Raw genomic sequence first — 23,553 nt, forward strand, 5'->3', positions numbered from 1 at the left:
ACTGTGTGCTGCAGTGGGATCCTGTCAGGACCGGTCAGGTGATGGTCCAGTGCAGTGCGTTCCCTTCTGCTGTGCAGCCCTAGACACTGCCATTCTCATTCATTCCAGGCTGGGGAGGGCGCACTGCCTCATGAATTCATGGAAGGTGTGGAAGGAGTTGCAGGTGGCTTCATTTACACCATTCAGGGTAAGTCAGCCTGTTGAGAAGAACACTGAACCTCCTTACACCTGATCTTTTTATTTATTTTTTTAATACTTGGACATAAAATGTGATCTTGTTAGTTGCTGAAAAAAATAGCTTTACTGAGGTAGCTTTACATACCATTCAGTTCACCCTTTTAAGGTGTTGATTCAATATTTTGGGAGTTCTGAGACCATCTACACTAATTCAAGAACATTTCCATCCTGCCAAAAAGAAAAGAAAAACCCTATACCCACTAGTCCCATTCTGTTCTCCCTACCTATTAAAACTACTAATTTACTTTTCTGTGGATTTGCCTATTTTGAACATTTCATGCAAATGGGATCATACAACATGTGGTACTTGCCTAGCTTCTTTTGCTTAGCATAATTTCTCAAGGTTCAGCCTTATTGGCCAATATACTTCATTCTATTTTTGTGACTATAATATTCCATTGGATATATAATGCCATAGTGCCATTTGTTAATTGATGCACAATTGGGTTGCTTCTACTTCTTGGCAGTTATGAATAACTACAGTGAACGCTAATGTATAAGCTTCTGTGATCATATATTTTCATTTTTTGTAGTTAAATATCTAGGAATGAAAATGCTAGGTCCATATGGTAATTCTGAGCAGCCATCTAAGGCCCTGCCAGACTGTTCCCAGCAGCGGCTGCCTGGTTCTGCGTATTCGTCACTCTGTGGGTTTCCGTTTCTCCACCTCCTTAGTGTTTACATTGTCTGTCTTTTTAATATTCCCCTCCTAGTGGGTGTGAAGTAGGATCTCATTGTGATGCTGAGTGGCATTTTCAAGATGACCAGTGATGATTATATATATATGGGGGGGGGGATCTCCCCCAAAGTAACAACCCAGCTGAGCAAGGTGCAGTGGTACACGCCTATAATCTCAGCCACTCCAGAGCCTGAGGCAGAAGATTGTAAGTTTGAGGTCAATTTAGTGAGACCCTGTCTCAAAATTAAAAATTTAAAAAAGAGCTGGGGATGCAGCTCGGTAGAAGAGTGCCCCTGGGTTCAAATCCTAGTACTACAGAAGTACAGATTCCTGGGCCCCACCCCAGACCTACTAACTCTGCAGGCTTTGGGCCCAGGAGTCTGTATTTCAGGAAGCATTCCTCAGAACCACGGATTTAGTCTGCTCTGTTTTATTGCAAGAACACTGTGGCCCAAGGGTGTTCTGTGGTGCCACCTGTCTCACAGACAGTGGCAGGGGTGGGCCCCACCCACCCTTCCTCATGCAGCAGAGAATGCAGTGCTAGGCTGCTCTTGTTGATCCTCTCCTAACCCCTTGGCAGCTTACTCTTGTTTTTTCCAGAAATTTTCCTTGAGGTGTTTGAGAAAATCCTGACTTACTGTGTCCTAGTAAAAGAACTGCTGTCCTAAACCCATAGGATCTGGGGAGAGTCCCTGTACATACATGATCTGTGACTCACTGCCAGCTTGTGAGCTGGTAAATAAAATGTCTTTTAATGACATCAGTAATTATTTTTACTGTGGAATATCATAAATACACCAAAAATAAAGAATAAGAAATGGCTAGCTACACATTAAGAATTAGCAAATGCGTGCTTTTTGTTCTATTTGCTTCCCGTTGTTTATTAGAGGAGGTTTTTTTGTTTTTGTTTTTTTGGTGCTTGGGGACTGCCATTTATTAAAAAAAATTTTTTTACAGAGGCTAGGTTGTAGCTGGTAGTAGAGCACTTGCCCAGCATGGGCAAAGCCCCCAGCACCAGGGGAAAACCAGGTGCAGTTGAGACCTCCTCCCTGGTACTGCTCCTGGGCCCTGTTATTCTCTGCCCCTCCAAAGGCTGTGTCTGCTTCGGCAGCCGTGTGCCTGCCCCACTGTTTTTCTGCTTCCTACTATATGTTAACATACCTGTAAACAGCATAGTTGAGTATTTTTTAAAATTATTTTAAAGCAGCATAATGAGTAAATGACATCTGTGCTGTACATACATCATTCAGTGGTTTTCATCAACATTACCTTTCAATGCCATTCCTTTTAACCTTCAAGGTCAGATTGATTTTTATAACTGCTATATTATGTGAATATAGCACTGTTGGGCTGCTTTTGACTTAGGGGTCTGGTTCCCCCCACTGTTATAAACACAGCTGCAATGAATGTCCTTGCACCCAGCAAGTATGGTCTCCAGGGTTATGTCTTGAGGTGGGCTTAGCTGAGCCACGGGACTTGCATATCTTCAGCTTTGCTAGATACCACCACATAGCTCCCGCTAGCAGTGTGTGGACTAGAGCCCCATCTATCTACCTGAAGTTCCTAACTGTCCTGATGTTGCCTTGGCCCCGTGGTGCATCCTATAATCCTAGTTACATGAGAGGCTGAAGCAAGAGGATTCAAAGTTCAAAGGCCAGGTGTGGTAGTCCATGCCTATAATCCCAGCACCTTGGGAGACTGAGGGAGGAGGACATTCAAGGCAATACTCAGAAACTTAGCAAAGCTCTAAGCAACTGAGCTTAGCTGGGTTTAATCTCTAGTAACACCTCCCCTCCTTGGGAAAAAAAAGACTTTAGTAACTTATCATACAAGTTCTGGATCTTGGCTTGTTTCTCAACTGTCTTTTCAGAAGGTGACGCTCTCTTGCGTAGCCTTCACTCTCGGCCTCAGAGACTCGCTGATCACATGAGGAGCCTCCATGAGGAAGATGCCTTACTTTCAGAGGAGAGCAGTGTTCATGGTGACATTGTTTTTGTGGATGTTGTAGACACTTACCGAAATGTTCCTGCAAAATTATTGAACTTCTACAGATGGTAGGTTGGGTGGTTAGAACTTGTTTTATTGTTCTTTTGATGGAGGAAAAAAAAATGTATCGACATCAAACCACTGAGATTTTAAAAAATAGAAATTTAAGGTCACTGCACACCTGGGAGGTGGCCTGTTATGTCCCCGCTCCTTAGGAAGACATCTTCTAAGATGCTGCTGCTGCTGCTTATTTTGACAAGTGAATGTATTAACTGATCGAAAATAAGGCAGAAGCTAATCCATCTGGAGTCATTCCTCCTTGCCTTGGGAGTATCAGCTAGGAGTAGATAAAAATCAGTGAGTTTGGAAATGGTACCTTTCCAAAGGATCTACCCAGATCCTCAAACTAGAGTCACTCCCATCCAGGTCACTGAGTTCTGCTCAACTAAATATAAAAAGTAGCATAGAATGCATCTTGTACAGTAATGTCCCATTATGCTGGGCATTCGTTAAGAACACACTGGGCAAGGTTCAAAGTTTAATAGTTACGGCAGCCTGACATGAATGCCTAAGATATTTGTTTGAAAATATGTTCCTTCAGCTAGAGAGTTTTCATTGTACTTTTTCCTTTACTTAAATGAGCTTGATGTTTCTCTATCACTTAGTAAATATCAGTGAGGATTGTAATTGAGAGCAGTACCATTCTAAAGCCAGCGTTCTTGGTGGTACATGAGTGAGACACTGGGCATGGTCACACAGGCAGCTGTGAGAGGGTGCTGGTGATGGGTCTTCACTGGTGTCGCTGTGTTTCCTTGCACAGTTGCACCAATTCACACACCCTTTTCTGCCAACAGGACTGTGGAAACCACCAGCTTCAGTTTGTTGCTGAAGACAGATGATGACTGTTACATAGACTTAGAATCTGTGTTTAAAAGAATTTCCCAAAAGAGTCTGGATGGGCCTAATGTTTGGTGGGGAAAGTAAGTGAAACATGGTTTGTTTTGGCATTCGTGTACCTGAGCAAATGTGATTAGAGTGAAAATGTGCAAGCCATTTCCATAAGAAGAATGCGTCTGAGAAATGCATTTCCTACTAGATGCCTGGGTTACTGTAGTAGTACTCTGCAATTAGAGTAAAAAATATTTTGAATGAAAAACCTCAGGCTGAGATAATGGTGGAGAGTAAAAGATGTGGTTTGTGTCTTTGTGCCCTAAAAATATGTTGTGCTCAGAAGCTTCTCTACCTTCTATGTTAGAATGAACACATGACACGTCTCTGCAGCTATTTTCTGCTGCTTCAGGAGCACTGTAAAAGGTTAATGATTTGGGGTTTTTGTTTTTGAATATACACCAAATCATGATAGCTGGGCTCAATGTTATATGCCTGTAATCCCAGCAACTTGGGAGGCTGAACCAAGAGAATCACAAGTTCAAGGCCAGCCTCAGCAACTTAGTGAAACCCTGTCTCAGAATTAAAAGGACTTAGGGGCTGGGGATGTGGCTCAAGCCTGGCATGCGTGCGGCCCGGGTTCGATCCTCAGCACCACATACAAACAAAGATGTTGTGTCCGCCGAGAACTAAAAAATAAATATTAAAAAAAAAAATTCTAAAAAAAAAAAAAAAAGAATTAAAAGGACTTAGCTTAGTGAGCAAACGCCCCTGGGTTTAATCCCCAGTACCTAAATAAATAATAGTAGCACTGTTACCTTCCCATTCAGAAACTTAGAACTTAATATACCCGTCTTCTATATAAAATACTCCTGGATAAAATAGTTCCTTTTCTTAAGTTTTTTCTTATTATTCTCTGCTTTTCAAGCTCTTTCCTTTGTAGTGACAACAAAGGAGTCCACAGTCTGATAGTGGCAGGATACATGTCATAACAATACAGAGAATCCACGTTTTTTAAAAATCTCAGTTTCAGATTGAATTGGGCAGTGGACAGAACTGGAAAGTGGCAAGAACTGGAGTACCCCAGCCCGGCTTACCCTGCATTCGCATGTGGGTCAGGATATGTGATCTCCAGGGACATTGTCAACTGGCTGGCAAGCAACTCGGGGAGATTAAAGACCTATCAGGTAATTACAGATTTCTAACCCAAGGCAACTCACAGTCCAAGTCTCAGCAGCGTAGGGTTGCATCCCTGCAGCAGCCAGCTTGCCGTGGGGGAGCATGCTGTTCTGTGGGAGTCACCCATCAAGGGTTATTGTTGCTCACATCTGGCTATCCAGTCTGCTCCTGAGTCGTTTGAGCCCACAAGTGTAATCGGTGTGAATATCAAGATTGCTGTTCATAGGAAGAAAGCTTGAAGAGCTTGCTCTCTGCTGAATATGGGTATAGTGTCAACGTGCAGTTTCTCCTGGTTACTAGAGCCACAATTTGCTGCTGTTAGCCCCAGGAGTCTAAGGTTCATGAGGAAGGGGCTGTCTGCTTGCTCTGTTACCATGCAGTGTGGTGCTTTCTGTCTGTGATCACTGCTTTTACATGTGAATCCATGTTTGGCCTTAACAGAATAATAGCAGAACAAAGAAGTGGAAAGACTGTTTATTTGGGAGTGGGTATGGCATTATTTTATAACATTTAAACTTTGGGACCTGTGTAGGGTGAAGATGTAAGCATGGGTATTTGGATGGCAGCCATAGGACCTAGAAGATACCAGGTAAGCAGGCCCAAGGGTGCTGGCCTTATGGTCTTGGGAGTTGTGGCGTGAGGCCATATAGTGCACAGCTAGTCCTGGACCACAGCTGTACGCTGGATTTAATTCAGAACTATCCACCTCATTTCTCATTCAGTATTTTTCTGAGTATACTAAAAAGGAAATGCTATGAATGAAAGTTCCCTGACTCACAAAGAAGAATTAGGTTTTCATAGAGTTGATCAGAAATTCTTTGCAGTTTTGAAACTTAGAGTTTGCTGGCTTGTGTTCCTAGCAGTGTAAGGACCTCTGGACCCTCCTGATTGACGTCCATTTCTTCTGTTGTAACACAGTATTTTTAAAACAAACTGACTGCTGAGCCAGAAAAAAATGAATCTGCAAAGACCAAATCACTAAGTAGGAGCCCTGGGAAGAAAGCAAGCTTTTGTCTCAGAGTATTGTTACATTCTGGATTCTTGCAACTTCCACTTTGGGCACAGAAGGTACCAAGAGATGAAGGCACACACAGTGCTCCAGAGGAGCTGCAGGGACTGTTGCGTCCCCCCCACCCCATTGCAGCGTGCCCTCTACTCAGTAAATGAGACCGTGAGCCCAAGTCAGCCTGGCAGCTTGGTGGACCTGTTCTTTTGTCCTGCTGTGTCCCATCTTTGATTCACTTTATGTTGAATATGATGTTTTACTTTCCATCTCTGAGCATCCTGAAATGTGCAAACCTGGCAGTTCTGATTTCCTGGTGTGCTGCTTCTGTAGGCTCCTTTGAGGCTCTTGTTCCTAATGTGTTGATTTTTTTGTGTGTAACCTCAAGTTTTTGGAACCCCAGCCTGTCTTAAAATTCAGCCCTACAGAAAGGGTGTCTACTGTCTTCTGCCTTGGGATTTTGTGGGCTGCACAAATTGGCCTATCAGCCCCAGGCACTCAGGAAGACCCCCCACTCCACTTGGCAAGACTGAGATGGAGCATTGACTTTGTTCTCATACATACCCTGGGAGGCTGTGGTCCTTCGGGGTGTTGGCTCTCTGGCCATTCTGATTGGTCTCTTGTCCCGTGCACATGGCCTTTATTTTAAAGCCCAAGTATCCAGGTACCTTTGAGTCACATACTGACTTCAGCTGTTTCTTCTTCATTAACGGAGTCCATCCAAACTTTAAAGAGTTTGTTTCTCATCTGTAAAAGGGAAATGATCCCTACCTAATTTTATTTTATTTTTTTCAATTTAATGGGGGGGGGGTTGAAACCAGGGATGCTGTACCACTGAGCTACACCTCCAGCCTTTTTTTTTTTTTTTCAGACAGCTAAGGTGCTCAGGCTGGTCTTGAACTTGCAATACTCCTGCCTCAGTCTCCCTAATGCTTATAATCCCAAGTGTGTGCCAGGCACCTGGCCTCACAGGGTTCTTGAGAATTAAATGAGGTAATGTTTGTAAAGACTTGGCATAGTTCCCAGAATACTGCAAGCATTTCATCCAAATAGTAGCTGCTATGAATGCTGCTACACAACCAGTTTCTCAAAGCAGATATGAAACTCACCATTTGTAGTTCCCAAACTTTTCCTTCTTCCCCACTTGCTAACCCTTTTTTAACAAACTAACAACAAACTAATTGTGCGTGTATGGGGTCCAATGTGACATTCAAGACGTGTACATAGGGTGCCATTTGCCGACTGTTAATCCACACATAGCCGCACAACTGTGAGGCCTGATCTTTCCTGGAGACAGAAGATACCCCTCCTCAAACCTCGAGTTGGTTCATACGTGGAGTTATCCTTGAAATAATTTCAGCTTCGTTAGCATACATAAACACGCCCTGGTGCATGGTTGCACAGTTCACAGCTTGCTCTCCCCCTCTGCAGGACAGCCTGTGGCTGTGTGAGAAGACCTGTGAGACAGGAATGCTGTCTTCCCCTCAGTACTCCCCTCACGAGCTGACAGAGCTGTGGGAACTAAAGGGAGTGTGTGGTGACCCTTGTCAGTGTGCAACAAGGTGACAAGAGATTCATACGGGCTGCGTGAAGACCAGGGCAGGTGGATGATAATCTCCATGTAAGTCTGAGAAGAGCAGCCATGGTTGGCAGTAGAATAGATGGTCTTTCAGGAGAGCCCTCGGCTGGCACCTTCACCTGAACCAGTGTGGTACTAATTGTGCAGATTTCCTTCTTTAAAAAAAAAAATTCAACTAATAACTGTAGTTTTTATTTATATATTGGAAAATGATTTAAAATTACCAAATTGTTTTATAAAAGGAAAAGTATTTCTAAATCATGATTAATAGTTCATCTGAGTTTGAATTTCTGCCTGGATTGCATAGGTCTGTATAGCTTGATTAGAGAACACATGCCAAAAACTCACAAATACTGTGTGCTTACTTACATGAGCAGTGATCACTTATACCAAAGTTTTGGGTTTCTGGAAATAATGTCAGATTTTGTGACTCTTGAATGAAATGAGCAGTTTGACCTTGGAAAGGAACTGATATAATTCTCAGTCATGAACCTGGCTTAAATATGTTCATTTAGTTAGACTAATATCCATGGTTTTTTGTTAATGCTTTTTTTTTTCATTTAAGATAAATCCTGAAAATCAGTTTAGTACTCCTGTTAAAACACATTTTTATATCTCTTTGGGTTTTTGTGCCATAGGGAAGATTTTGCTTTTATCATTGCCCCCTGGGTAAGTCCGTCAGAGCTGGGAACACTATGCTCAGTTTAGGTATAACTATACAGAAAAGCCTGTGATTGCCTTGTTAAGGACTCTCAAGATAGTATATCTGAGAAGAAAAACTCTAATACTCAAATTCTAATAAATATGTGCTCCCTGCTCAGAACTGGACCATGTCAGACAGTTTAAAGGATGTGCCTCCCTGAATTTAAGGGACACTTCCCCACGTGACCAAATCATTTCGGTAATCTTTTAAAATAGTATCAGTAGAGAATTTCATTAAAACTAGTCTGTGACAGACATTAGCTATATTCAGATGTTATTAGACTAGTTAGTTTCTATTTAATAATAGTGAGGAGCTATAAAAATACATATGAAGTAAGATCAGAAGATCATGAGTAGTCAAAGCCTTTATTACTGCTATTATATACAAGCCTACAAATGGTCTCTTCCTGGTGAAAAGTACATCCTCTGTTATACTTTCGGCAAGCTGTAAAACCTCATTTGACAGTAGAACTGTTCTAGCAAATCATTTCTTCCCAGCGAACCCCAGTCATGATGAACAGTCTAGTCACTAAATTTTTAAAGCTGGTTGTTACCATCTCACTAGTAGACAATCTCCATTTTCCACAGAATAAAACTGTAATGACTGAAGGTCATTTCCTAGTTCAATTTCTCTGCCCGGCATCTAAAATTAGAACAAAGGTAGGGGGTAAGATAGATCTGACAAAACATGACCTCCATGCCACAGGTTACTCAAAGTCTAATAAATATGTGCTCCCTGCTCAGAACTGGACCATGTCAGACAGTTTAATCATGTCTTACTGTGGAGAATTGAGCTTGACTGCCTCTTGGGGGTGGCTTACCTTGGGACTTTCATAGGACAGCAAAAGTTCTGACACAGGAACTTTGAGAAGACGTGACAGTAATGCCTTCACCTTTTGAATGGCCATGGAACCTAGCAAAGAAAAGGAAGATGTCTCAAAGGACAGCTACCTGTAAAACCAGGTCACATAATGAGACCAAGCTGCAATGATAGCTGTCCCTGTTGGTTATCAGTTCATCCAGGAAAATAAGTAGAGGCAGATTTGTGTCTTTCTACCACTTACTTGAGTTATTTAGGAAACTCATGGAAGTGAAGCCAGTGTATGACCCAGGTGCCCCTAACAGTTTTCGTGCCGTTTCAGTAGGTATTATTCCTTAATCTGATAATCTAATTTCTGGTTTCTCAGCTCAGAGGAAAGGATAGGTGAAATAATGGTTTTCTTTGTAAATCTTTGTAATTAGTTCTTCTGAGTTACTTACTGAAAGAAGCTTGGAGTGGGCTCAGGTGCCCTGAGGAGGTGGCTCAGCCTCCTCTGGGAAGGGAGGGTATAGACTGAGATGGACAAGTTCCAGCATAGCTATCCTGTGACTATCAAAAATGTGTCTCATGTTACACAAGCAACCACTAGGCCTGGAATGTAATTTAACTGAGCAAATGCTTTGGTGTGTTCAGAACATGGTATGAACTTCTTTCCAAAGATGGGTTGTGGTAAATAGTGGAGATTTAATTATGAAAATCAGTTTCTTTGAAGCTTTAGCTGGAGGTACAGCAATAGTGTGGTGTTCCCACAAATATCACGACATAGTCAAATGAGTATTTTTCTATCAATCATTTTTGTAAAAGCTGTGTTTTTATGCAACTTGTGATAATAAATGTGATCTTTATTTTACAATAAAAACTGGCCTTTTCTTATTTGTGTACTGAATACAGCTACTTGGTAGGTATTTAAAAACTTTATCATATTCACACCTAGGAGTAAATTGTAATTATAAATTGGACCTTTCAAAAGATTTGGGTGAATTGGCTTTCACTGTTGGAGGGTGGTGAGGAACTGATTCCTGCACACCAATGAGAAATAACACATTCCTAATCAATGCCAGAAACAAAGTTTCTAAGAGACTTGCCTACCTGTACTGTGTAGGAAAGTGGCAACCTGTATGTAAATAACTATCATTTCTAATGTGATTGTCTTGTTTAGAAAATATGAAGATAGTTACTTTCTCTCTGACCAAGCCTGTTAAAGGCTTCTTGTGTTCTCATGGGCGTGCCTGAGTTTTTGTATTTTTTTACTTGCCAATTCCTCTAGACCTTCATTACCCAATATAGCGAGCACATGACAGAAATTAGTGAATTTAAACTTGCTTAGCCACACGTAAATAGTGGCAGGCACGGCGAGCAGCACAGAGTTAGGCCTGGTTAGCTTTCTTTGACTTCACATGATAGTATGGGTTTTTGAGTTTATTCAACTACGCCCTGCCCCGCCTGCCCCTGCCATCAAACTTTACGTGTTTTTTATCTTTACCATTACAAGTGGTACAAAGTAGACCACTAGAAAGCCTGTACAGAGCATGTATGTATTTTCAGTTTTTATAGCAATTACCACATAACTTAATAAAAAGGGTATACGAATTTTTCATACCAGCCAATATTTGTTTTGTTAAATTCATGCTACTTTTTATCTACATTAGTCATTAGTTATAGCATGTGGCAAAAAAATTACAATTAAGAACCCTGTAATCTGGTTTACTGCTGAGTTTATAGGATACAGGGCTCAGATTCTGAAGTCTGAAGCAGTAATCATCACACATAATTTCTATGGTAATTCTAACCTCTGCTGGTTCATCCAAGGATTAAAAGAAACAGTGCATGGACATGGCAGGTGTTTCCAGAACAGGTGTGCAGTGCAAAAGAACCATGTTAGCACACATTCCCAGACTGCAGCCTTTGACTGATGGCAGCATTCTTGAGCATCAGTATTCCTTAGTGATAACATTTCCATATTTGTGGGAAAGAAAAGGGAAAGACATCCAAAGCTAGTAACACTGACAGAGTTCTGGCTCTTTTGTTATTTTGTACCCATGTAGCATTTACGTTTGGAAACTGAATATGAAAGGGAATCACTACTAATTTTAATAGTAGCAAAATTATACACTCTAGGACTAGAAATTGAATTGCTAACAAATACTTAAAATGGAGAAACAGTGGTAGATTAACACTAAATGAATAGTTATCGATCATAAATATACTTCTTGAATACCACCCACGCGTACCATAAGCAATGCCATTGTAAGCTTGCTAATGTGCAGTTACTGCACTGGGGCAGACATGTGAATTTAGTTTACTGAAATCCTATAAACTGATCTGCATTTCATTCCTCCTTCAAGTTTTCACTGCTCTAGATTTGGTATTTTAACATTTAGCTCATGTTTAGCTATGAATCAATTATGGTATACTAAACAATTATTTGTCTTTTGAGTGAAAGTTTAATTTATTGATCTAATTTGTTGACATAAAAGTATTTTTCTAAAACTAATTCAGTTCTTGGGATTAAACCCAAGAATGCTATACTATACCTCTAGCCCATTTTTATTTTCTGTATGTGTTACTTACTGGGGACTAAACCTAGGGGGTGCTTCACCAAGGAACTACATCCCTGGTCCTTTATTTTGAGAACTGGTCTCAAAAATTGCTAAGGCTGGCCTTGAACTTGTGGTCCTCCATCTTCAGCCTTCCAAGTTACTGGAATTACAAGTGTGAACCACTGTGGCTGGTCATAATTTTTTTTATTAACATTTTTTAGTTGTAGTTTCACACAATACCTTTATTTTATTTTTTATGTGGTGCTGAGGATTGAACCCAGTGTCTTGCATGTGCTAGATGAGCGCTCTACCACTGAGCTACAACCCCAGCTCCTGGTCATATGTTTTTAAAAAGTTCCAAAGTCTTTTTTTTTTTTTCCCCCTAAAGGAAACCATTCCAGTGTGTCTGATGGGGGAAAAAAAAAAGCATCCGAGAATGTTTTCTGTGGGGTCCTGATCAGTGGGCAGAATGGGAGCAGAATAAAGTCAAAAATGTGCCAGTGCCTCACTAGGACATGTCTCCTTTTCTCTTTAGACAAGAGCCTCCAGAATGATGATCAGAACTAAGCTCAATGGGCCTGAGGAATTCCTAAGAGGCTAAGCCAGTCAACCCCTTAGTCCATAAATATCACAAGCAAAGGCTCCCAATTAAAAACAAAAGACTTTTCCAGATAAGCTGATAAAGTTATGGGAGTCAAAAGACATAATTTTTAAGTATACCATGGTAATGGTATACTAAATTCCCAAGATTCCTAAGTTAACTTGATTCATAGCTAAACATTAGCTAAATGTTAAAATACCAAATCCAGGGAGTTGGGAGGCTGAGGCAGGAAGATCCCAAGGTCCAGGGCAGCCTGTGCAACTTATACTCTATCTAAAAACGTAGTATGTATCCTTGGGTAGAATCCCCAGTACTGCCAAAAGGTATGGGAGACCTGAATTTTGGGGGGCTAGAGGAGTGACATTAGCACAGCTGATTATATTTTAGAATACAAAAGACTAATGAAAACCTTTAAATTCTGAGGTCCACACTTCTAGATATTAATTGAATTAAAGGTTTCAATCACTGGTCTATGTATAAGAGCCAACCCATCCCCACACCAGTGATTCACAAGTGCAAGGAAGGCAAAGATGGTTTCATTCATCTTACCTGGCAGTTGCTTCTCTAAGACCTTCTGTTCAAGTTGGTTTGGATATTTTATCTTCAGTGCTTTAAGGAAAGAAGGAAGGACTACATTGATGTCTACTACAGTACTGATTTAAAATTTACATGCAGGGTTGGTTTACATGCTCATTGGTAGAAGTGTGCTTAGAATGTACGAGGCTTTAACTTCAATCCCAGTAATAAAACCTACAAGTTAATATCACTGCCAAATAATAGAGCTGTTTAGTATAACTTGTGTCAGTCCTGATAAAGAAATCTATCTAAATGATGTTAAATTTTTTTCCTGTTAAACACTTCCATGAATTCCTGGTGACTACAAAACAGCTGGAGCACCGGCCTTCCAGTGCTTTGCTTTTCGCTTCAGCATTCCTTTCCTGACAAATGAGCTGGATTTTCAAATGTAAGAAAAGTCACTGGTTTCCAAATCACAATGTGGTTTACTACTCAAATCCCTCCCACCTTTATAACACTATTAATGAGTTTAAAGCCCAGGAACTGTAGAAACATTGAAGGTTAGAATGTAGGGGGCTGGGTGTAGCTCAGCAGTGGAGCCTTGCTGAGCATGTGCAAGGCCTTGGGTTCCATCCCAGCAGGACACCACACACCAAGGAATTTCGGTATAGAGAATTCCTTTAAAGCTCAAGGCATTTCACTCAGTTCTTCCTAAAAGAAATGCACATTCCTATCAGGCCTTTGCTATCCCTTCAGCCTAGAATATAAAGCTGTGTGTGAATTTGGGATTCTTACTCAGTAGTTGGTTTTTCAGCATAAATGGTTGTTGTACTTTGAGTTCTCCGTCCTCAGGTGCACCATATTCTGTTTTAGAAGAAATCAAGAGGGACAAATGATGAGAGGTGCATGTCAGTGCACCTCTTTTCCTTCCATGTCAGTGCACCACCTTTTCCTTCCCCAGGATAAGCCTAGCAACCACTGTGTGCTAACCTGAACAGTTTGCTTTTATTCAGCCGCTCTGATTTTTACGAGAGTGAATGCGCCCCTCCCAAGGCAGAAGCCTCCAGTGTGTATCACATCACTGTTCCTCAGGACCTACAGCGTCCTGGCTCCAACTGTGAGTTAACCTGCTTTCAAACACTTCAAGTGGACACACAGTTTCAACTTTGAAAAATGTTCCCTTTCTGTAAGGTCTGGGAAAAACCCAGTACTATTTGGGACACAAGTCACAGGACACCTTCAAGTGTTAACATGGTATAAGGACAGACTGGGACAGACTGGGTGCCCAGTGCCTGCACTGCAGACCAGCTCTTCTGCCTGAAAATGCAGTACAGCAGACCCCTAGTTTGTGGGGGACATTCCAGGACCTCAGTGAGTACCTGGCACTGCAAATAATGCCAAACCTTATATCTGGAATATACATATCTATGATAAAGTTAGGCACAGTAGATCAATATAGCTAGCAATTGAACAATAAACTAATAAAAGTTATGTAAATGTGCACTTTCTTTCAAAATATTTTACTTTTTCCTTTACACTTAAATGGAGCATTTTATAGCTTATCTGTGACTTATCCAAATTGTAAGCATCACTGCTTTTGTGCTTTGGGGGTCTTTTCAAGTGAAAAATAAGGATTACTTAAACACAAGCACTGTGACACTGCAACAAGTCTACAAGGACATAGATGAGCGACTTTAAGGTGGGCAGCATATACAGTGTGGATGCTCTGGTCAAACGTATTCCTGTCCTGGGGGGACAAGATAGGGTGTTCATCACGTTCCTCAGAATGGTATGCAATTCAGAACTGAGAATTTTTTGTTATTTTTTTTTTTTTCTAATGAAAGTTGCAACTGCAAGCTGGGAACAGTGGCACATGCCTGTAATATCAGTGACTCAGGAGGCTGAGCCAGGAGGATCAAGAGTTCAAAGCCAGCCTCAGTAACTTAGAAATGTCCTAAGCAACTTAGTGAGACCCCATCTCTAATAAAATATAAAGGGGCTAGGGATGAAGCTCAGTGGTTAAGTACCCTGGGTTTAATTCCTAGTACCCCCCCCAAAAAAAAAAATTGCAACTGCAGATAGGGGTAACTACTGTACTTCTCTCCTGCTCTGGGCCAACAGATGAGGGAATTCCTCTACACACCCCAGAGATCTGCTTTTCTCTCTTGGCATTCTGAGCAATGAAATAGTCAACATAGCTGCCATCTGCTTTAGAACCTTTCCCTCCTCACCCAAGTGATTGAGAGTGGCCAGGAAATTGGGCCAGCTAATGAAGTAATTTGAAAGCATTCCCCATAGGCAGGTTTTCTTCCTCTCAGATAAGGTTCCAGCCTGAAGCATTTATGCAGTGAGCTTCACCTTGAATTTGAAAATATATAAAAAGGAAATTCACATAAAAATGAAATGTGGAATAATAATGAAGTTTTAAAAAAATTAAAAGTACATCAGGGACAAAGACTCACAAATTCTTAAGCTTGAAAGCCTGAGAAGCCAGGCTAAAGAATTTAAGGGACTACCACATATATCAAATGCCAAACTCGGAACATGAGCAAGCCTGGGGACAGAAGAGCTAAGAAGAAACCAGGTGGTGTGAACTTCTGCATAAGTTAGAATTACCCCAGGATGTTAAAAAATACCAAGTCCTTGGGCTGGGGCTGTAGCTCAGTGGCATAGCACTCGCCTAGCATGTGTGAGGTTCAGGGTTCAATCCTTAGCACCACATAAAAATGAAACAAAATAAAGTCATGCTGTCCATCTACAACCACAAAAAAAAAAAAAAAAAATTTTAATGGGGAAAAAAAAATAACCCAAATCCTGTGAGATGAACTGGAATGCTTCCCACCCCCGCCTGGAGTGGAGAGTGGTAACCCCTCATGAAACTGACCGTCTAGAGAGCACAGGCAAATATGAGAGGACTTACATTAAGGACTGCTTTCCCTTCCTCAAATGCAACTCTCCCCCTTCAGGAACCTCAGAGTCTCCCAGCTCCTTCTGCCAAGAGACACTGATTTATCTCTGTCTGCTCTCAACTTGCTGAAGTGGCCCCAAGAAAGTACCTATAGCTCCAAGAGAAGGAGAAAAACAAAAACACACTGAACTGCCTGTGCTGCCCCAGGAAAGACCAACAGGTCATGTGGACATACTGTGGCACAGGAGCTGGTATCTAGGATGGGCTGCAAGAAATTCTTCATTTGGTCTGTTTTTCTCTGGATCCTGATGTCCACCAGCCTTTTTCCACTCATTTCCAAAAGCTTTTCGGTAATCAAGCTCAGCTCCTCGCCGTTCCTCTGGAAGAATCTATGTTGAAGTGAAATATAAACAAGTCTATGAAAACACTCACTTGTGTTTTGTACCTTGCCCTTCTCCTCCACTGCCCAAGCACAGAATAATCAAATTTAGAGGGATGAGATAATTATATTTTTTACCTTTCTTTTTTGACATTGACTGAACTCAAGAGTTTGTTCAAAAAGATTTCCAGTTTTATCTTTTTCTTCATGAGAACATTGCCCACAGGCTGGCTGATACTGGGTGCCTGGGGTCCCCTCTCTGGGGAATGGCACAGTGTGGCCAGGCCTGGCCTTCCCACTTCTATGGGGAGAAGCAGCTGACAAGGAGTAGAGACATGTTCTGTACTTTTGTCTTTTTTCTACCTAACTCCTCCAAAGAAATCGGAGGAAGTGCCCTATTGTACTCTTTGGAGTGTGTTTCTTTGCGTCTGCTCAAATGAAAATAAATCAGCAAGGGCAGTAGAGCGACAGGCATTTCTGGCACTAAACTAAGTGTAATCCTCTCTCCTGAGGAGTCAGAAAAGAATCATTATTACTAAAATGGACAAAAACAACCTACCACCCTTTGAAGGAAAGTTACATTTCATATCCTTTTACAATATCCAAATATAATTTCTTTTTACAGTTTTTGGTAATTTACCTTCTAGTCTCAAAAATATCTAAAGCCAGGCTTGGCTGTGCATTATTGTCTCCACTGTTCAGGAGGCTGAGGCAGCAGCACCTGAGCCTAGGACTTTGAGGCCAGCCTGGGCAGCATAGCAAGACCCATCTCAAAAACAGAATCCTGTCAAGATACCACTGCTCACCTCACATTTGTTCAGGGTTTTTAGTTGACCAATTTTGGCAATAATGAGCTGTCGAGTGGTCTGTGCTTCCTTGCTTCCTTCAGTCAGGGGGTTCCTTAGACAGGACAGGGCACGCAAGCTCTGTAATTTGTTTAGCTCATTGATGAATGACCACTGAAACCCAACAAGAGGAAATAAAAGCAATGTTTCAGACTACTTTTTCAGATTTCGTGAACTAACAACAGAAAAGCAGAAGTCCCCGTTCTAACCTGAGGCAGGGAAGCTTCATGCACAGAACACCCCATTAGGAAGACCACACTTTTCCATGACTGTGCCACCTGAAACCCTGGCAGCCTGCCTGGACATGCTACACCAAGCTCACTCTGAATATTTTTTACTTTGCATGAGGAGTTTCACTCTGCGGAGTTATTTCTCTTTTGATTTAAAAGGTTTTTAATAGAAGAAGGAACCTAGGAACTCCACAAGAGTGGGAATAGGCAATAATGCGCTGGGCACACTGTGACGCAGCCCTTACTTGTGATATCCGATTGTCATTTACTACAAGGTACTGCAGGGACGGGAACATGGATGTTTTGCACCCTACAAAAAAGGAGAATTAAGTCACATGGTAGAAGTGAAAAGAAATGGCTAAAGAACAGGGGCAAGGAGGCCAGGTGCAGTGGACCATGCCTATAATCCCATCTTATCAAGAGGCTAAGGCAGGAGAATCGAAAGTTCAAGGCCAGCCTTGGTAGCTATATAGCAAGACCCTGTCTCAAATTATAATCTTAAAAAAGGACTGGGAGTGTAGCTCAGTAGTAGAGTGTCTTTGGGTTAAACCCCCATTAACATACAACAGATGGGGGAGTGGGAGGGTGGCTTTACTAATCTCATACCAATTCCAGCATCCGGAAAATGTATAGAAGAAATTCCAGTGTCAGAAAGGATTAGTTGTTCTAATCTGAAATTATAAATGTTAAAGTTGACTACACAGAACAATATAAATGCTATGGGTTATCAACCAGTCTAGGTTTATAAATTCTTTCCTCTATCCTGGGTTTTCATTCCATGTAAAATGAACAGAAATCAAAGTCCAATTAAAGGCATGCAGAAGGATTAATGCTGTAGCCTAGTGATTCTACAGGCTTCTAGCATTCTGTGCCCCTACTGCTGTCTCTCTTGCTAAAAGGGTCTAAGAAATAGTCTCAATTCCCCAAGTTTAACAAAGTGCAGGCTCAGAATTATATCACCAAGGTCAAATTATCCATTCATCAAATTATCTAGTACATAGTCCACATTGTATGTGGTTCACAAGTAAATTCTCCAAATGAATTAAAACAAAAACTTCCTACAGGAAATTGCTCAATTTAAGAATCTTATCACTATCATATTTCTATTGAGAAAGGTAATAGCATATGAAAATTCATTCTGTAAAAATTTACTAGGCCTACTATAATAGCCATTTTAGGATCAAATTACCTGGGCAGATAGGCTATCAGGAACAGCTGATTTTCATCAATTAATGGGTTAGAGGAAAGGTCTAACAGCTTGAGCATCTGTAGAACATCACTGGGCCTGTATGGAAAACACCATCTTTTCAGCATGTGTTGCTGCCATGAGCATGTGGCCTTAGAATACCTGCATTTGTTATTAGGGACCGCTGGGGTGGAAACAAGTGGGTGTGACCATGGAAAGGGAACCTGGGAGACCCTCATGGTGTGATTCAAATAATCCTGGCCAAATCAGTATCAGCATCCTGCTTGTGACACTGTGCCACAGATCTGCAAGTTTTTATCAGAGAAGAAACTGGATCATGAGGACAGGTAAATTCTGTATATTATTTCTTATAAATGCAGAAAAACAGCTGCATTTGGCTGTATAATAAAACCATCTGTACAATAAAATCTTACTAATTTGAATCCAAATTTGTTGAAAAATTTCCCACATGTGTTTATTTCACATAATTTAATGATGTAATAATGAGTAATTTAACCCATTATATCTAAATATCTCTGGGCTGGAGATGTGGCTCAAGCGGTAGCGCGCTCGCCTGGCATGCGTGCGGCCCGGGTTCGATCCTCAGCACCACATACCAACAAAGATGTTGTGTCCGCCAAATGCTAAAAAATAAATATTAAAAAAAAAAATTCTCTCTCTCTCTCTCCTCTCTCACTCTCTCTTTAAAAAAAAAAATAATAATTCCAATAGCTTTTAAAAATAAATAAATAAATAAATATCTCATTTATAAAACACCTAAAAAATAAATAACAAATTTGCCACTTACAGTAACTTTGAGATAAATATTTACATTTTTAGAATTGTACTCTTTTGAGGAAAATAATAGATGAATGATTAGTAAGAATATTTATTAAATTACTGACATAATTAAAATTATTAATAATAAGCTTTATATTATGATTTCCAACCTATTTTAATGTACCTGTGTCAATTTCATTGAAATAGACAAAAACTGATACCCTGAGTTCAATCCCTGGTACCAAAAAAAAAAGAAATAAAGAAATAGATATAACTGAAAACTCGAGACTGAGTGTGTTAATAAGGAGAGGCAACAATACATATTTATTTAAAAGAACACACTTTTGGGGGCTGGGAATGTAGTTCGGCGGTAGAGCACTTGCCTAACACATGTGTGGCACTGGGTTTGATCCTCAGCACCACATAAAAATAAATAAAGGCATATGTGGATCTACAACTAAAAAGAAATACATTAAAAATATATTAATAATATATATTTAAAATAAAAAAGTCAAGGCTGGGCATGGTAACCTGTAATCCCAGCTATTCAGGAGGATCATGAGTTCAAAGCCAGCCTCAGCAATTTATCCAGGTGCTAAGCAACTCAGTGAGACTCTGTCTCTAAATAAAATACAAAATTGGGCTGGGGCTATGGCTCAGTGATCAACTGCCCTTAAGTTCAATCCCTGGTACAAAAAAACAAAAAACACTCACTATTCAGCAGAGAACAACATCACATGATTGTAATCTCAGCAACTCAGGAGGCTTAAGCAGGAGAATAGCAAGTTTAAGGCCAGCCTGCGAAATTTAGACACTGTCTCAAAATAAATAATAGGAAGATCTTGGGATGTAGCTCAGTGGTAGTTGCATTTGGCTGTCTCCAGTATCACCAACATAAATAAATAAATCTATTATTTAATCCTTAGCAAAGAAACAGGAGAAAGTGCCCAGCATATCCTACAGAACTGCTATTAAGAAACAGCAAGCTGAATATATTTATGCAAAAGTAGAAGTATTTAATTCAGGGTGTCATCCTCATGAGTTTCCCTCAATTCAACTAACTTTCTAATTGGTGAAGGCAATAAGTAATCAGAATTTAAGAAAAAAAAATTTTTTTTAAGGCAAAACAGATTTATTGAAGGTGAGGATAGGTACAGCAGAGTAGGCTGAGTCCCAGAGGCTCAAGGCCAGTTTGTTTCAAACTCTTATCCGTAAATCCTCCTACCAGTTAAAACTGGATCTAACCATCTTGCTCAGGGTGACTAAAGGGCGCAGGCTGAGATAGAGCCACCTATTACCTTTCGGAAATGAAGATGTTGTTGGAGTCCAGATACAGCTCCTCAAGGACTGGCCACCCCAGGGCACACTGCAGCACCTGGAAGGGAAAGCTGTTCAGGGCTAAGTGGCCTCTGCTGGTGCTACTTCCTGCAGGCTCACTGCCACAGTTCCACAGCAATTCCATGCAGTTGCTGTTTTAGAAACACTACCTCAAACACTTCTCACCAGCAACGAAAATGTTGATGGGCTGCACTGTAACATGCTGGAGCATTTTGAACCCAGCTGGTGGGCATCAGTAGCTGGTTTAGGAAAGGTGCTCAGAAAGTGAAGCTGGAGATGGTGACCAAGCACCATCTACCAGAGTCTGATTAGCCTAAGGTGCACAGTGGTGCTGAGCACCCTTCTCAGTTCCAGATGTCAGTATGGTGTGTAAAGGATGCACCATTCAGACAATGTGTCTCAATATTTCTAAGCATCCTTCCTGTCCTGAGGCTACATCTATACCTGGTTGATATCTATCTTATCCCAAGAAGGAGTATGGGAGTGGAGTGCCAGAGGTTGGGGCCAGGTCAAGGGTGATGGGACCCCACTGAGCTACCTCTGTGGCACTCTGTAGACAAAGGACACAGCTGAGCATTTCTGTGCTTGCTTTATGGTGGAATATTTTGGGTGCGGAAGCAGAGAAACCATGACTGAAGATGGTACCAGATGCAAGTGCCAAATGCTGCTGTGCCGAGGACCCAGAGTCCACTTCTGACTCTGGCTGTCTATGAGGAGCAGTGGTGTGAGGAGCTGGACTTTCTACAAGGAAATCATGAGGTCTCTGCTCGTGAGACCTCTATCTCAAACCCCATATCAAAAAAGAAAAGAAAGAAAGCTCAGCACATATTTATTGCCTATCACTATGGAGTGCCAGTGTTTAACAGGCCACTAGAGCAAATCCAAATGGGCTGAGGGAGAAGGACCAAGGAAGAACATGGATTCCTAAATATAAAATTCTAATTTTCTAACTCCTGTTATGCAGTATAAAGAATCCCATTACTTGGATAATAGGATGATTTAAATGAAGCCACATTTGTGCTTTAATTCCCTATAAAGCAAACATTTCCAACTACTTATTACTATGTAATAAACCAAAGAAACATAATTACCTCAGCCCACGTAATTCCTGTTTGATTGAGAACTAATACCTTCAATGTAGAAAATGTTCCAGTTAGCACTGGTGAGCCAGAGGGAAACTGCAGCTTGTTTTCACTGTGTAGAAAGAGAAGATACAGTGTACTTTATTGCTTGTACAACTGAACCAATGAAGATAGCAATGATCTGGGAATTAACCTAAGGGGTTTGGTTTGTTTCAACCCTAAATTAAATGCTTATTAAAAACAGTGAGTGAGCCACCACAACTAATCTTAATATTTACAACATACAACCTTTTAGTACCTGATGTGCAAAAGTGTTTCCACAGGGTTAGGCACAGTGTGAGGCTGCAGATGCCTAGAAGCCTGAGGTGCAGGCATCTCTAAGGTGAGATTCCAGACTCAGGATGAGTCTCTGGATGTTGCAAAGGGCAATCCTGTTATCAAAAGTGTTACTGATCTCATGCTAGAACATGAACTAGAATTCTGCTTTTCTAAACATGGAGTCTGCCCCTGTGCTATTAGGATGGATAAAATAAACTGCTGTCCTTTCACATCTTTCTCTGAAGACAAAGTCTCATCTTGGAAAGTTGATAGTCACTTTCAGACCTTAGTCCAGCCAAGAGTGGTAATGCACACCTGTAATCCCAGTAAATTGGGAGGTTGAGGCAGGAGGATCACGAGTTCAAAGTCAGCCTCAGCAACTGAGCAAGGCCCTAAGCAACTCAGTGAGACCTTGAGCTGGGGCTTAGTGGTTAGTATCCCTGGGTTCAATCCCCAGCAGCTCCCCCTCCCCCAAAAAAGAATGAAAAGTGAAGAACAGGATATGATGTCACATACCCATAATCCCTGAGACTTGGGAAATTTGTAATCCTATGATTGCAAGTTTGAGGCCAGCCTTGAAACTTGAGGTGCAGGCAAGTTTCAAAACAAAAAGAGCTGAGAATGTAGCTCAGTGGTAGAGCATGTACCTATGATGTGCAAGGCCTTGGGTTTGACCCCTAGCACTGCAAAATCAAACAAACAAAAAGGAATGAAAGGGGAGGCCTGGCTGAATCCTTGGAAAGTTAGATTCTGAGATTAAAAATAATAAAATATTCAGAAAGGCCTACAAAATTGTGACATTAATAGAGTAGTAAAATAATGAAAACTTTTTAACAAAACTGAATTAAACAGTATCCCAATGAAATCACTATTCCTAATACACTAAAAACATCCATATGAAAAAGCACTTTTTTTTTTTAAAGAGAGAGTGAGAGAGGAGAGAGAGAGAGAGAGAGAGAGAGAGAGAGAATTTTTTTTTTTAATATTTATTTTTTAGTTCTCGGCGGACACAACATCTTTGTTTGTATGTGGTGCTGAGGATCGAACCCGGGCCGCACGCATGCCAGGCGAGCGCACTACCGCTGAGCCACATCTCCAGCCCAAAAAGCACTTTTAATAATATCACCTATCTTCTCCTCCCCAGCTAAATATCACCTCCCTTAATGTTCCACATTTCATTGTCATATTTACAAGACATCTGAAAATTTTCCAATTTAATGTTAACCTATCTCATTCCCCCTCTCGATAAAGAGTCAAACACATTTCTTATTAATGATCATCTTATTGGACCCTCTAAAAGACTATAGTAACAATGTGCCCTTAAAGAATAATTTAATTTTAGGGAATTTAAATAAGCCCAAATTTGTCCAATAATATCTACTAGGTGGCAGCCTTACCATCTGATTCCCACAGAGATACTGGGAGGGCGAAGGACACAGGAGTTTTATGGTTCTCAACAATAAGGTAACCAGGAGTTCATACCTGAGATTAAGAACCACCAGGTTTTTGAGTTGATCAGCAATACGAATCACTTCATCCCATGATGACAACAGGTTTTTTGACACATCTACTCTTGTAATATCTAAAAGCACATGTTAAGAAACAATAGTTTCAAAGGACTCATGGAAGACATAAAAGTATTTACCTCTTTATTCTGGAGCACGGGCTCTTCAACTTTTCACCTTATACTCACTGTTTTATTTGAAATTGTTTTTGTGTGAACACAGCATAATGCTTTTCAACCTTTTAAATTATCC

General features: G+C 40.9%; 2 protein-coding genes across 6 annotated transcripts in view; one reads left to right on the forward strand and one right to left on the reverse strand.

Moving 5' to 3' along the window:
- Nucleotides 1-8,208, forward strand: part of LOC144256883 (UDP-GalNAc:beta-1,3-N-acetylgalactosaminyltransferase 2) — a 37,188-nt gene extending 28,980 nt beyond the window's left edge. For 2 of the 3 annotated variants that reach the window (XM_077802646.1, XM_077802644.1), the window contains 6 exons: nt 109-187; nt 2,787-2,970; nt 3,757-3,882; nt 4,818-4,977; nt 5,502-5,558; nt 7,404-8,208. In XM_077802646.1, the coding sequence (XP_077658772.1) occupies nt 109-187; nt 2,787-2,970; nt 3,757-3,882; nt 4,818-4,977; nt 5,502-5,558; nt 7,404-7,538 (741 nt within the window). In that variant the 3' untranslated portion in view covers nt 7,539-8,208. Of the gene's footprint in view, nt 1-108; nt 188-2,786; nt 2,971-3,756; nt 3,883-4,817; nt 4,978-5,501; nt 5,559-6,843; nt 6,966-7,403 lie in introns of all 3 variants that reach the window. The other variant, XM_077802645.1, reaches the window with a different exon arrangement.
- Nucleotides 8,209-8,323: 115 nt separating this feature from the next.
- Nucleotides 8,324-23,553, reverse strand: part of LOC113199747 (tubulin-specific chaperone E) — a 46,917-nt gene continuing 31,687 nt past the window's right edge. Inside the window, exons 6-17 of one of the 3 annotated variants that reach the window (XM_026412808.2) lie at nt 23,279-23,378; nt 21,488-21,590; nt 20,357-20,433; nt 18,282-18,377; nt 17,699-17,763; nt 17,338-17,402; nt 16,824-16,976; nt 15,874-16,027; nt 13,526-13,594; nt 12,764-12,823; nt 9,075-9,166; nt 8,324-8,896 (exon numbers count right to left, since the gene is read on the reverse strand). In XM_026412808.2, coding sequence (XP_026268593.1) covers nt 8,804-8,896; nt 9,075-9,166; nt 12,764-12,823; nt 13,526-13,594; nt 15,874-16,027; nt 16,824-16,976; nt 17,338-17,402; nt 17,699-17,763; nt 18,282-18,377; nt 20,357-20,433; nt 21,488-21,590; nt 23,279-23,378 — 1,127 coding nt within the window. In that variant the 3' untranslated portion in view covers nt 8,324-8,803. Of the gene's footprint in view, nt 8,897-9,074; nt 9,167-10,868; nt 11,014-12,763; nt 12,824-13,525; nt 13,595-15,873; nt 16,028-16,823; nt 16,977-17,337; nt 17,403-17,698; nt 17,764-18,281; nt 18,378-20,356; nt 20,434-21,487; nt 21,591-23,278; nt 23,379-23,553 lie in introns of those variants that run through there. The other 2 variants (XM_026412816.2, XM_077802642.1) reach the window with 2 other exon arrangements.

This window comes from Urocitellus parryii, chromosome 9, assembly GCF_045843805.1.
Source record: "Urocitellus parryii isolate mUroPar1 chromosome 9, mUroPar1.hap1, whole genome shotgun sequence".
Lineage (NCBI taxonomy): Eukaryota > Metazoa > Chordata > Mammalia > Rodentia > Sciuridae > Urocitellus > Urocitellus parryii.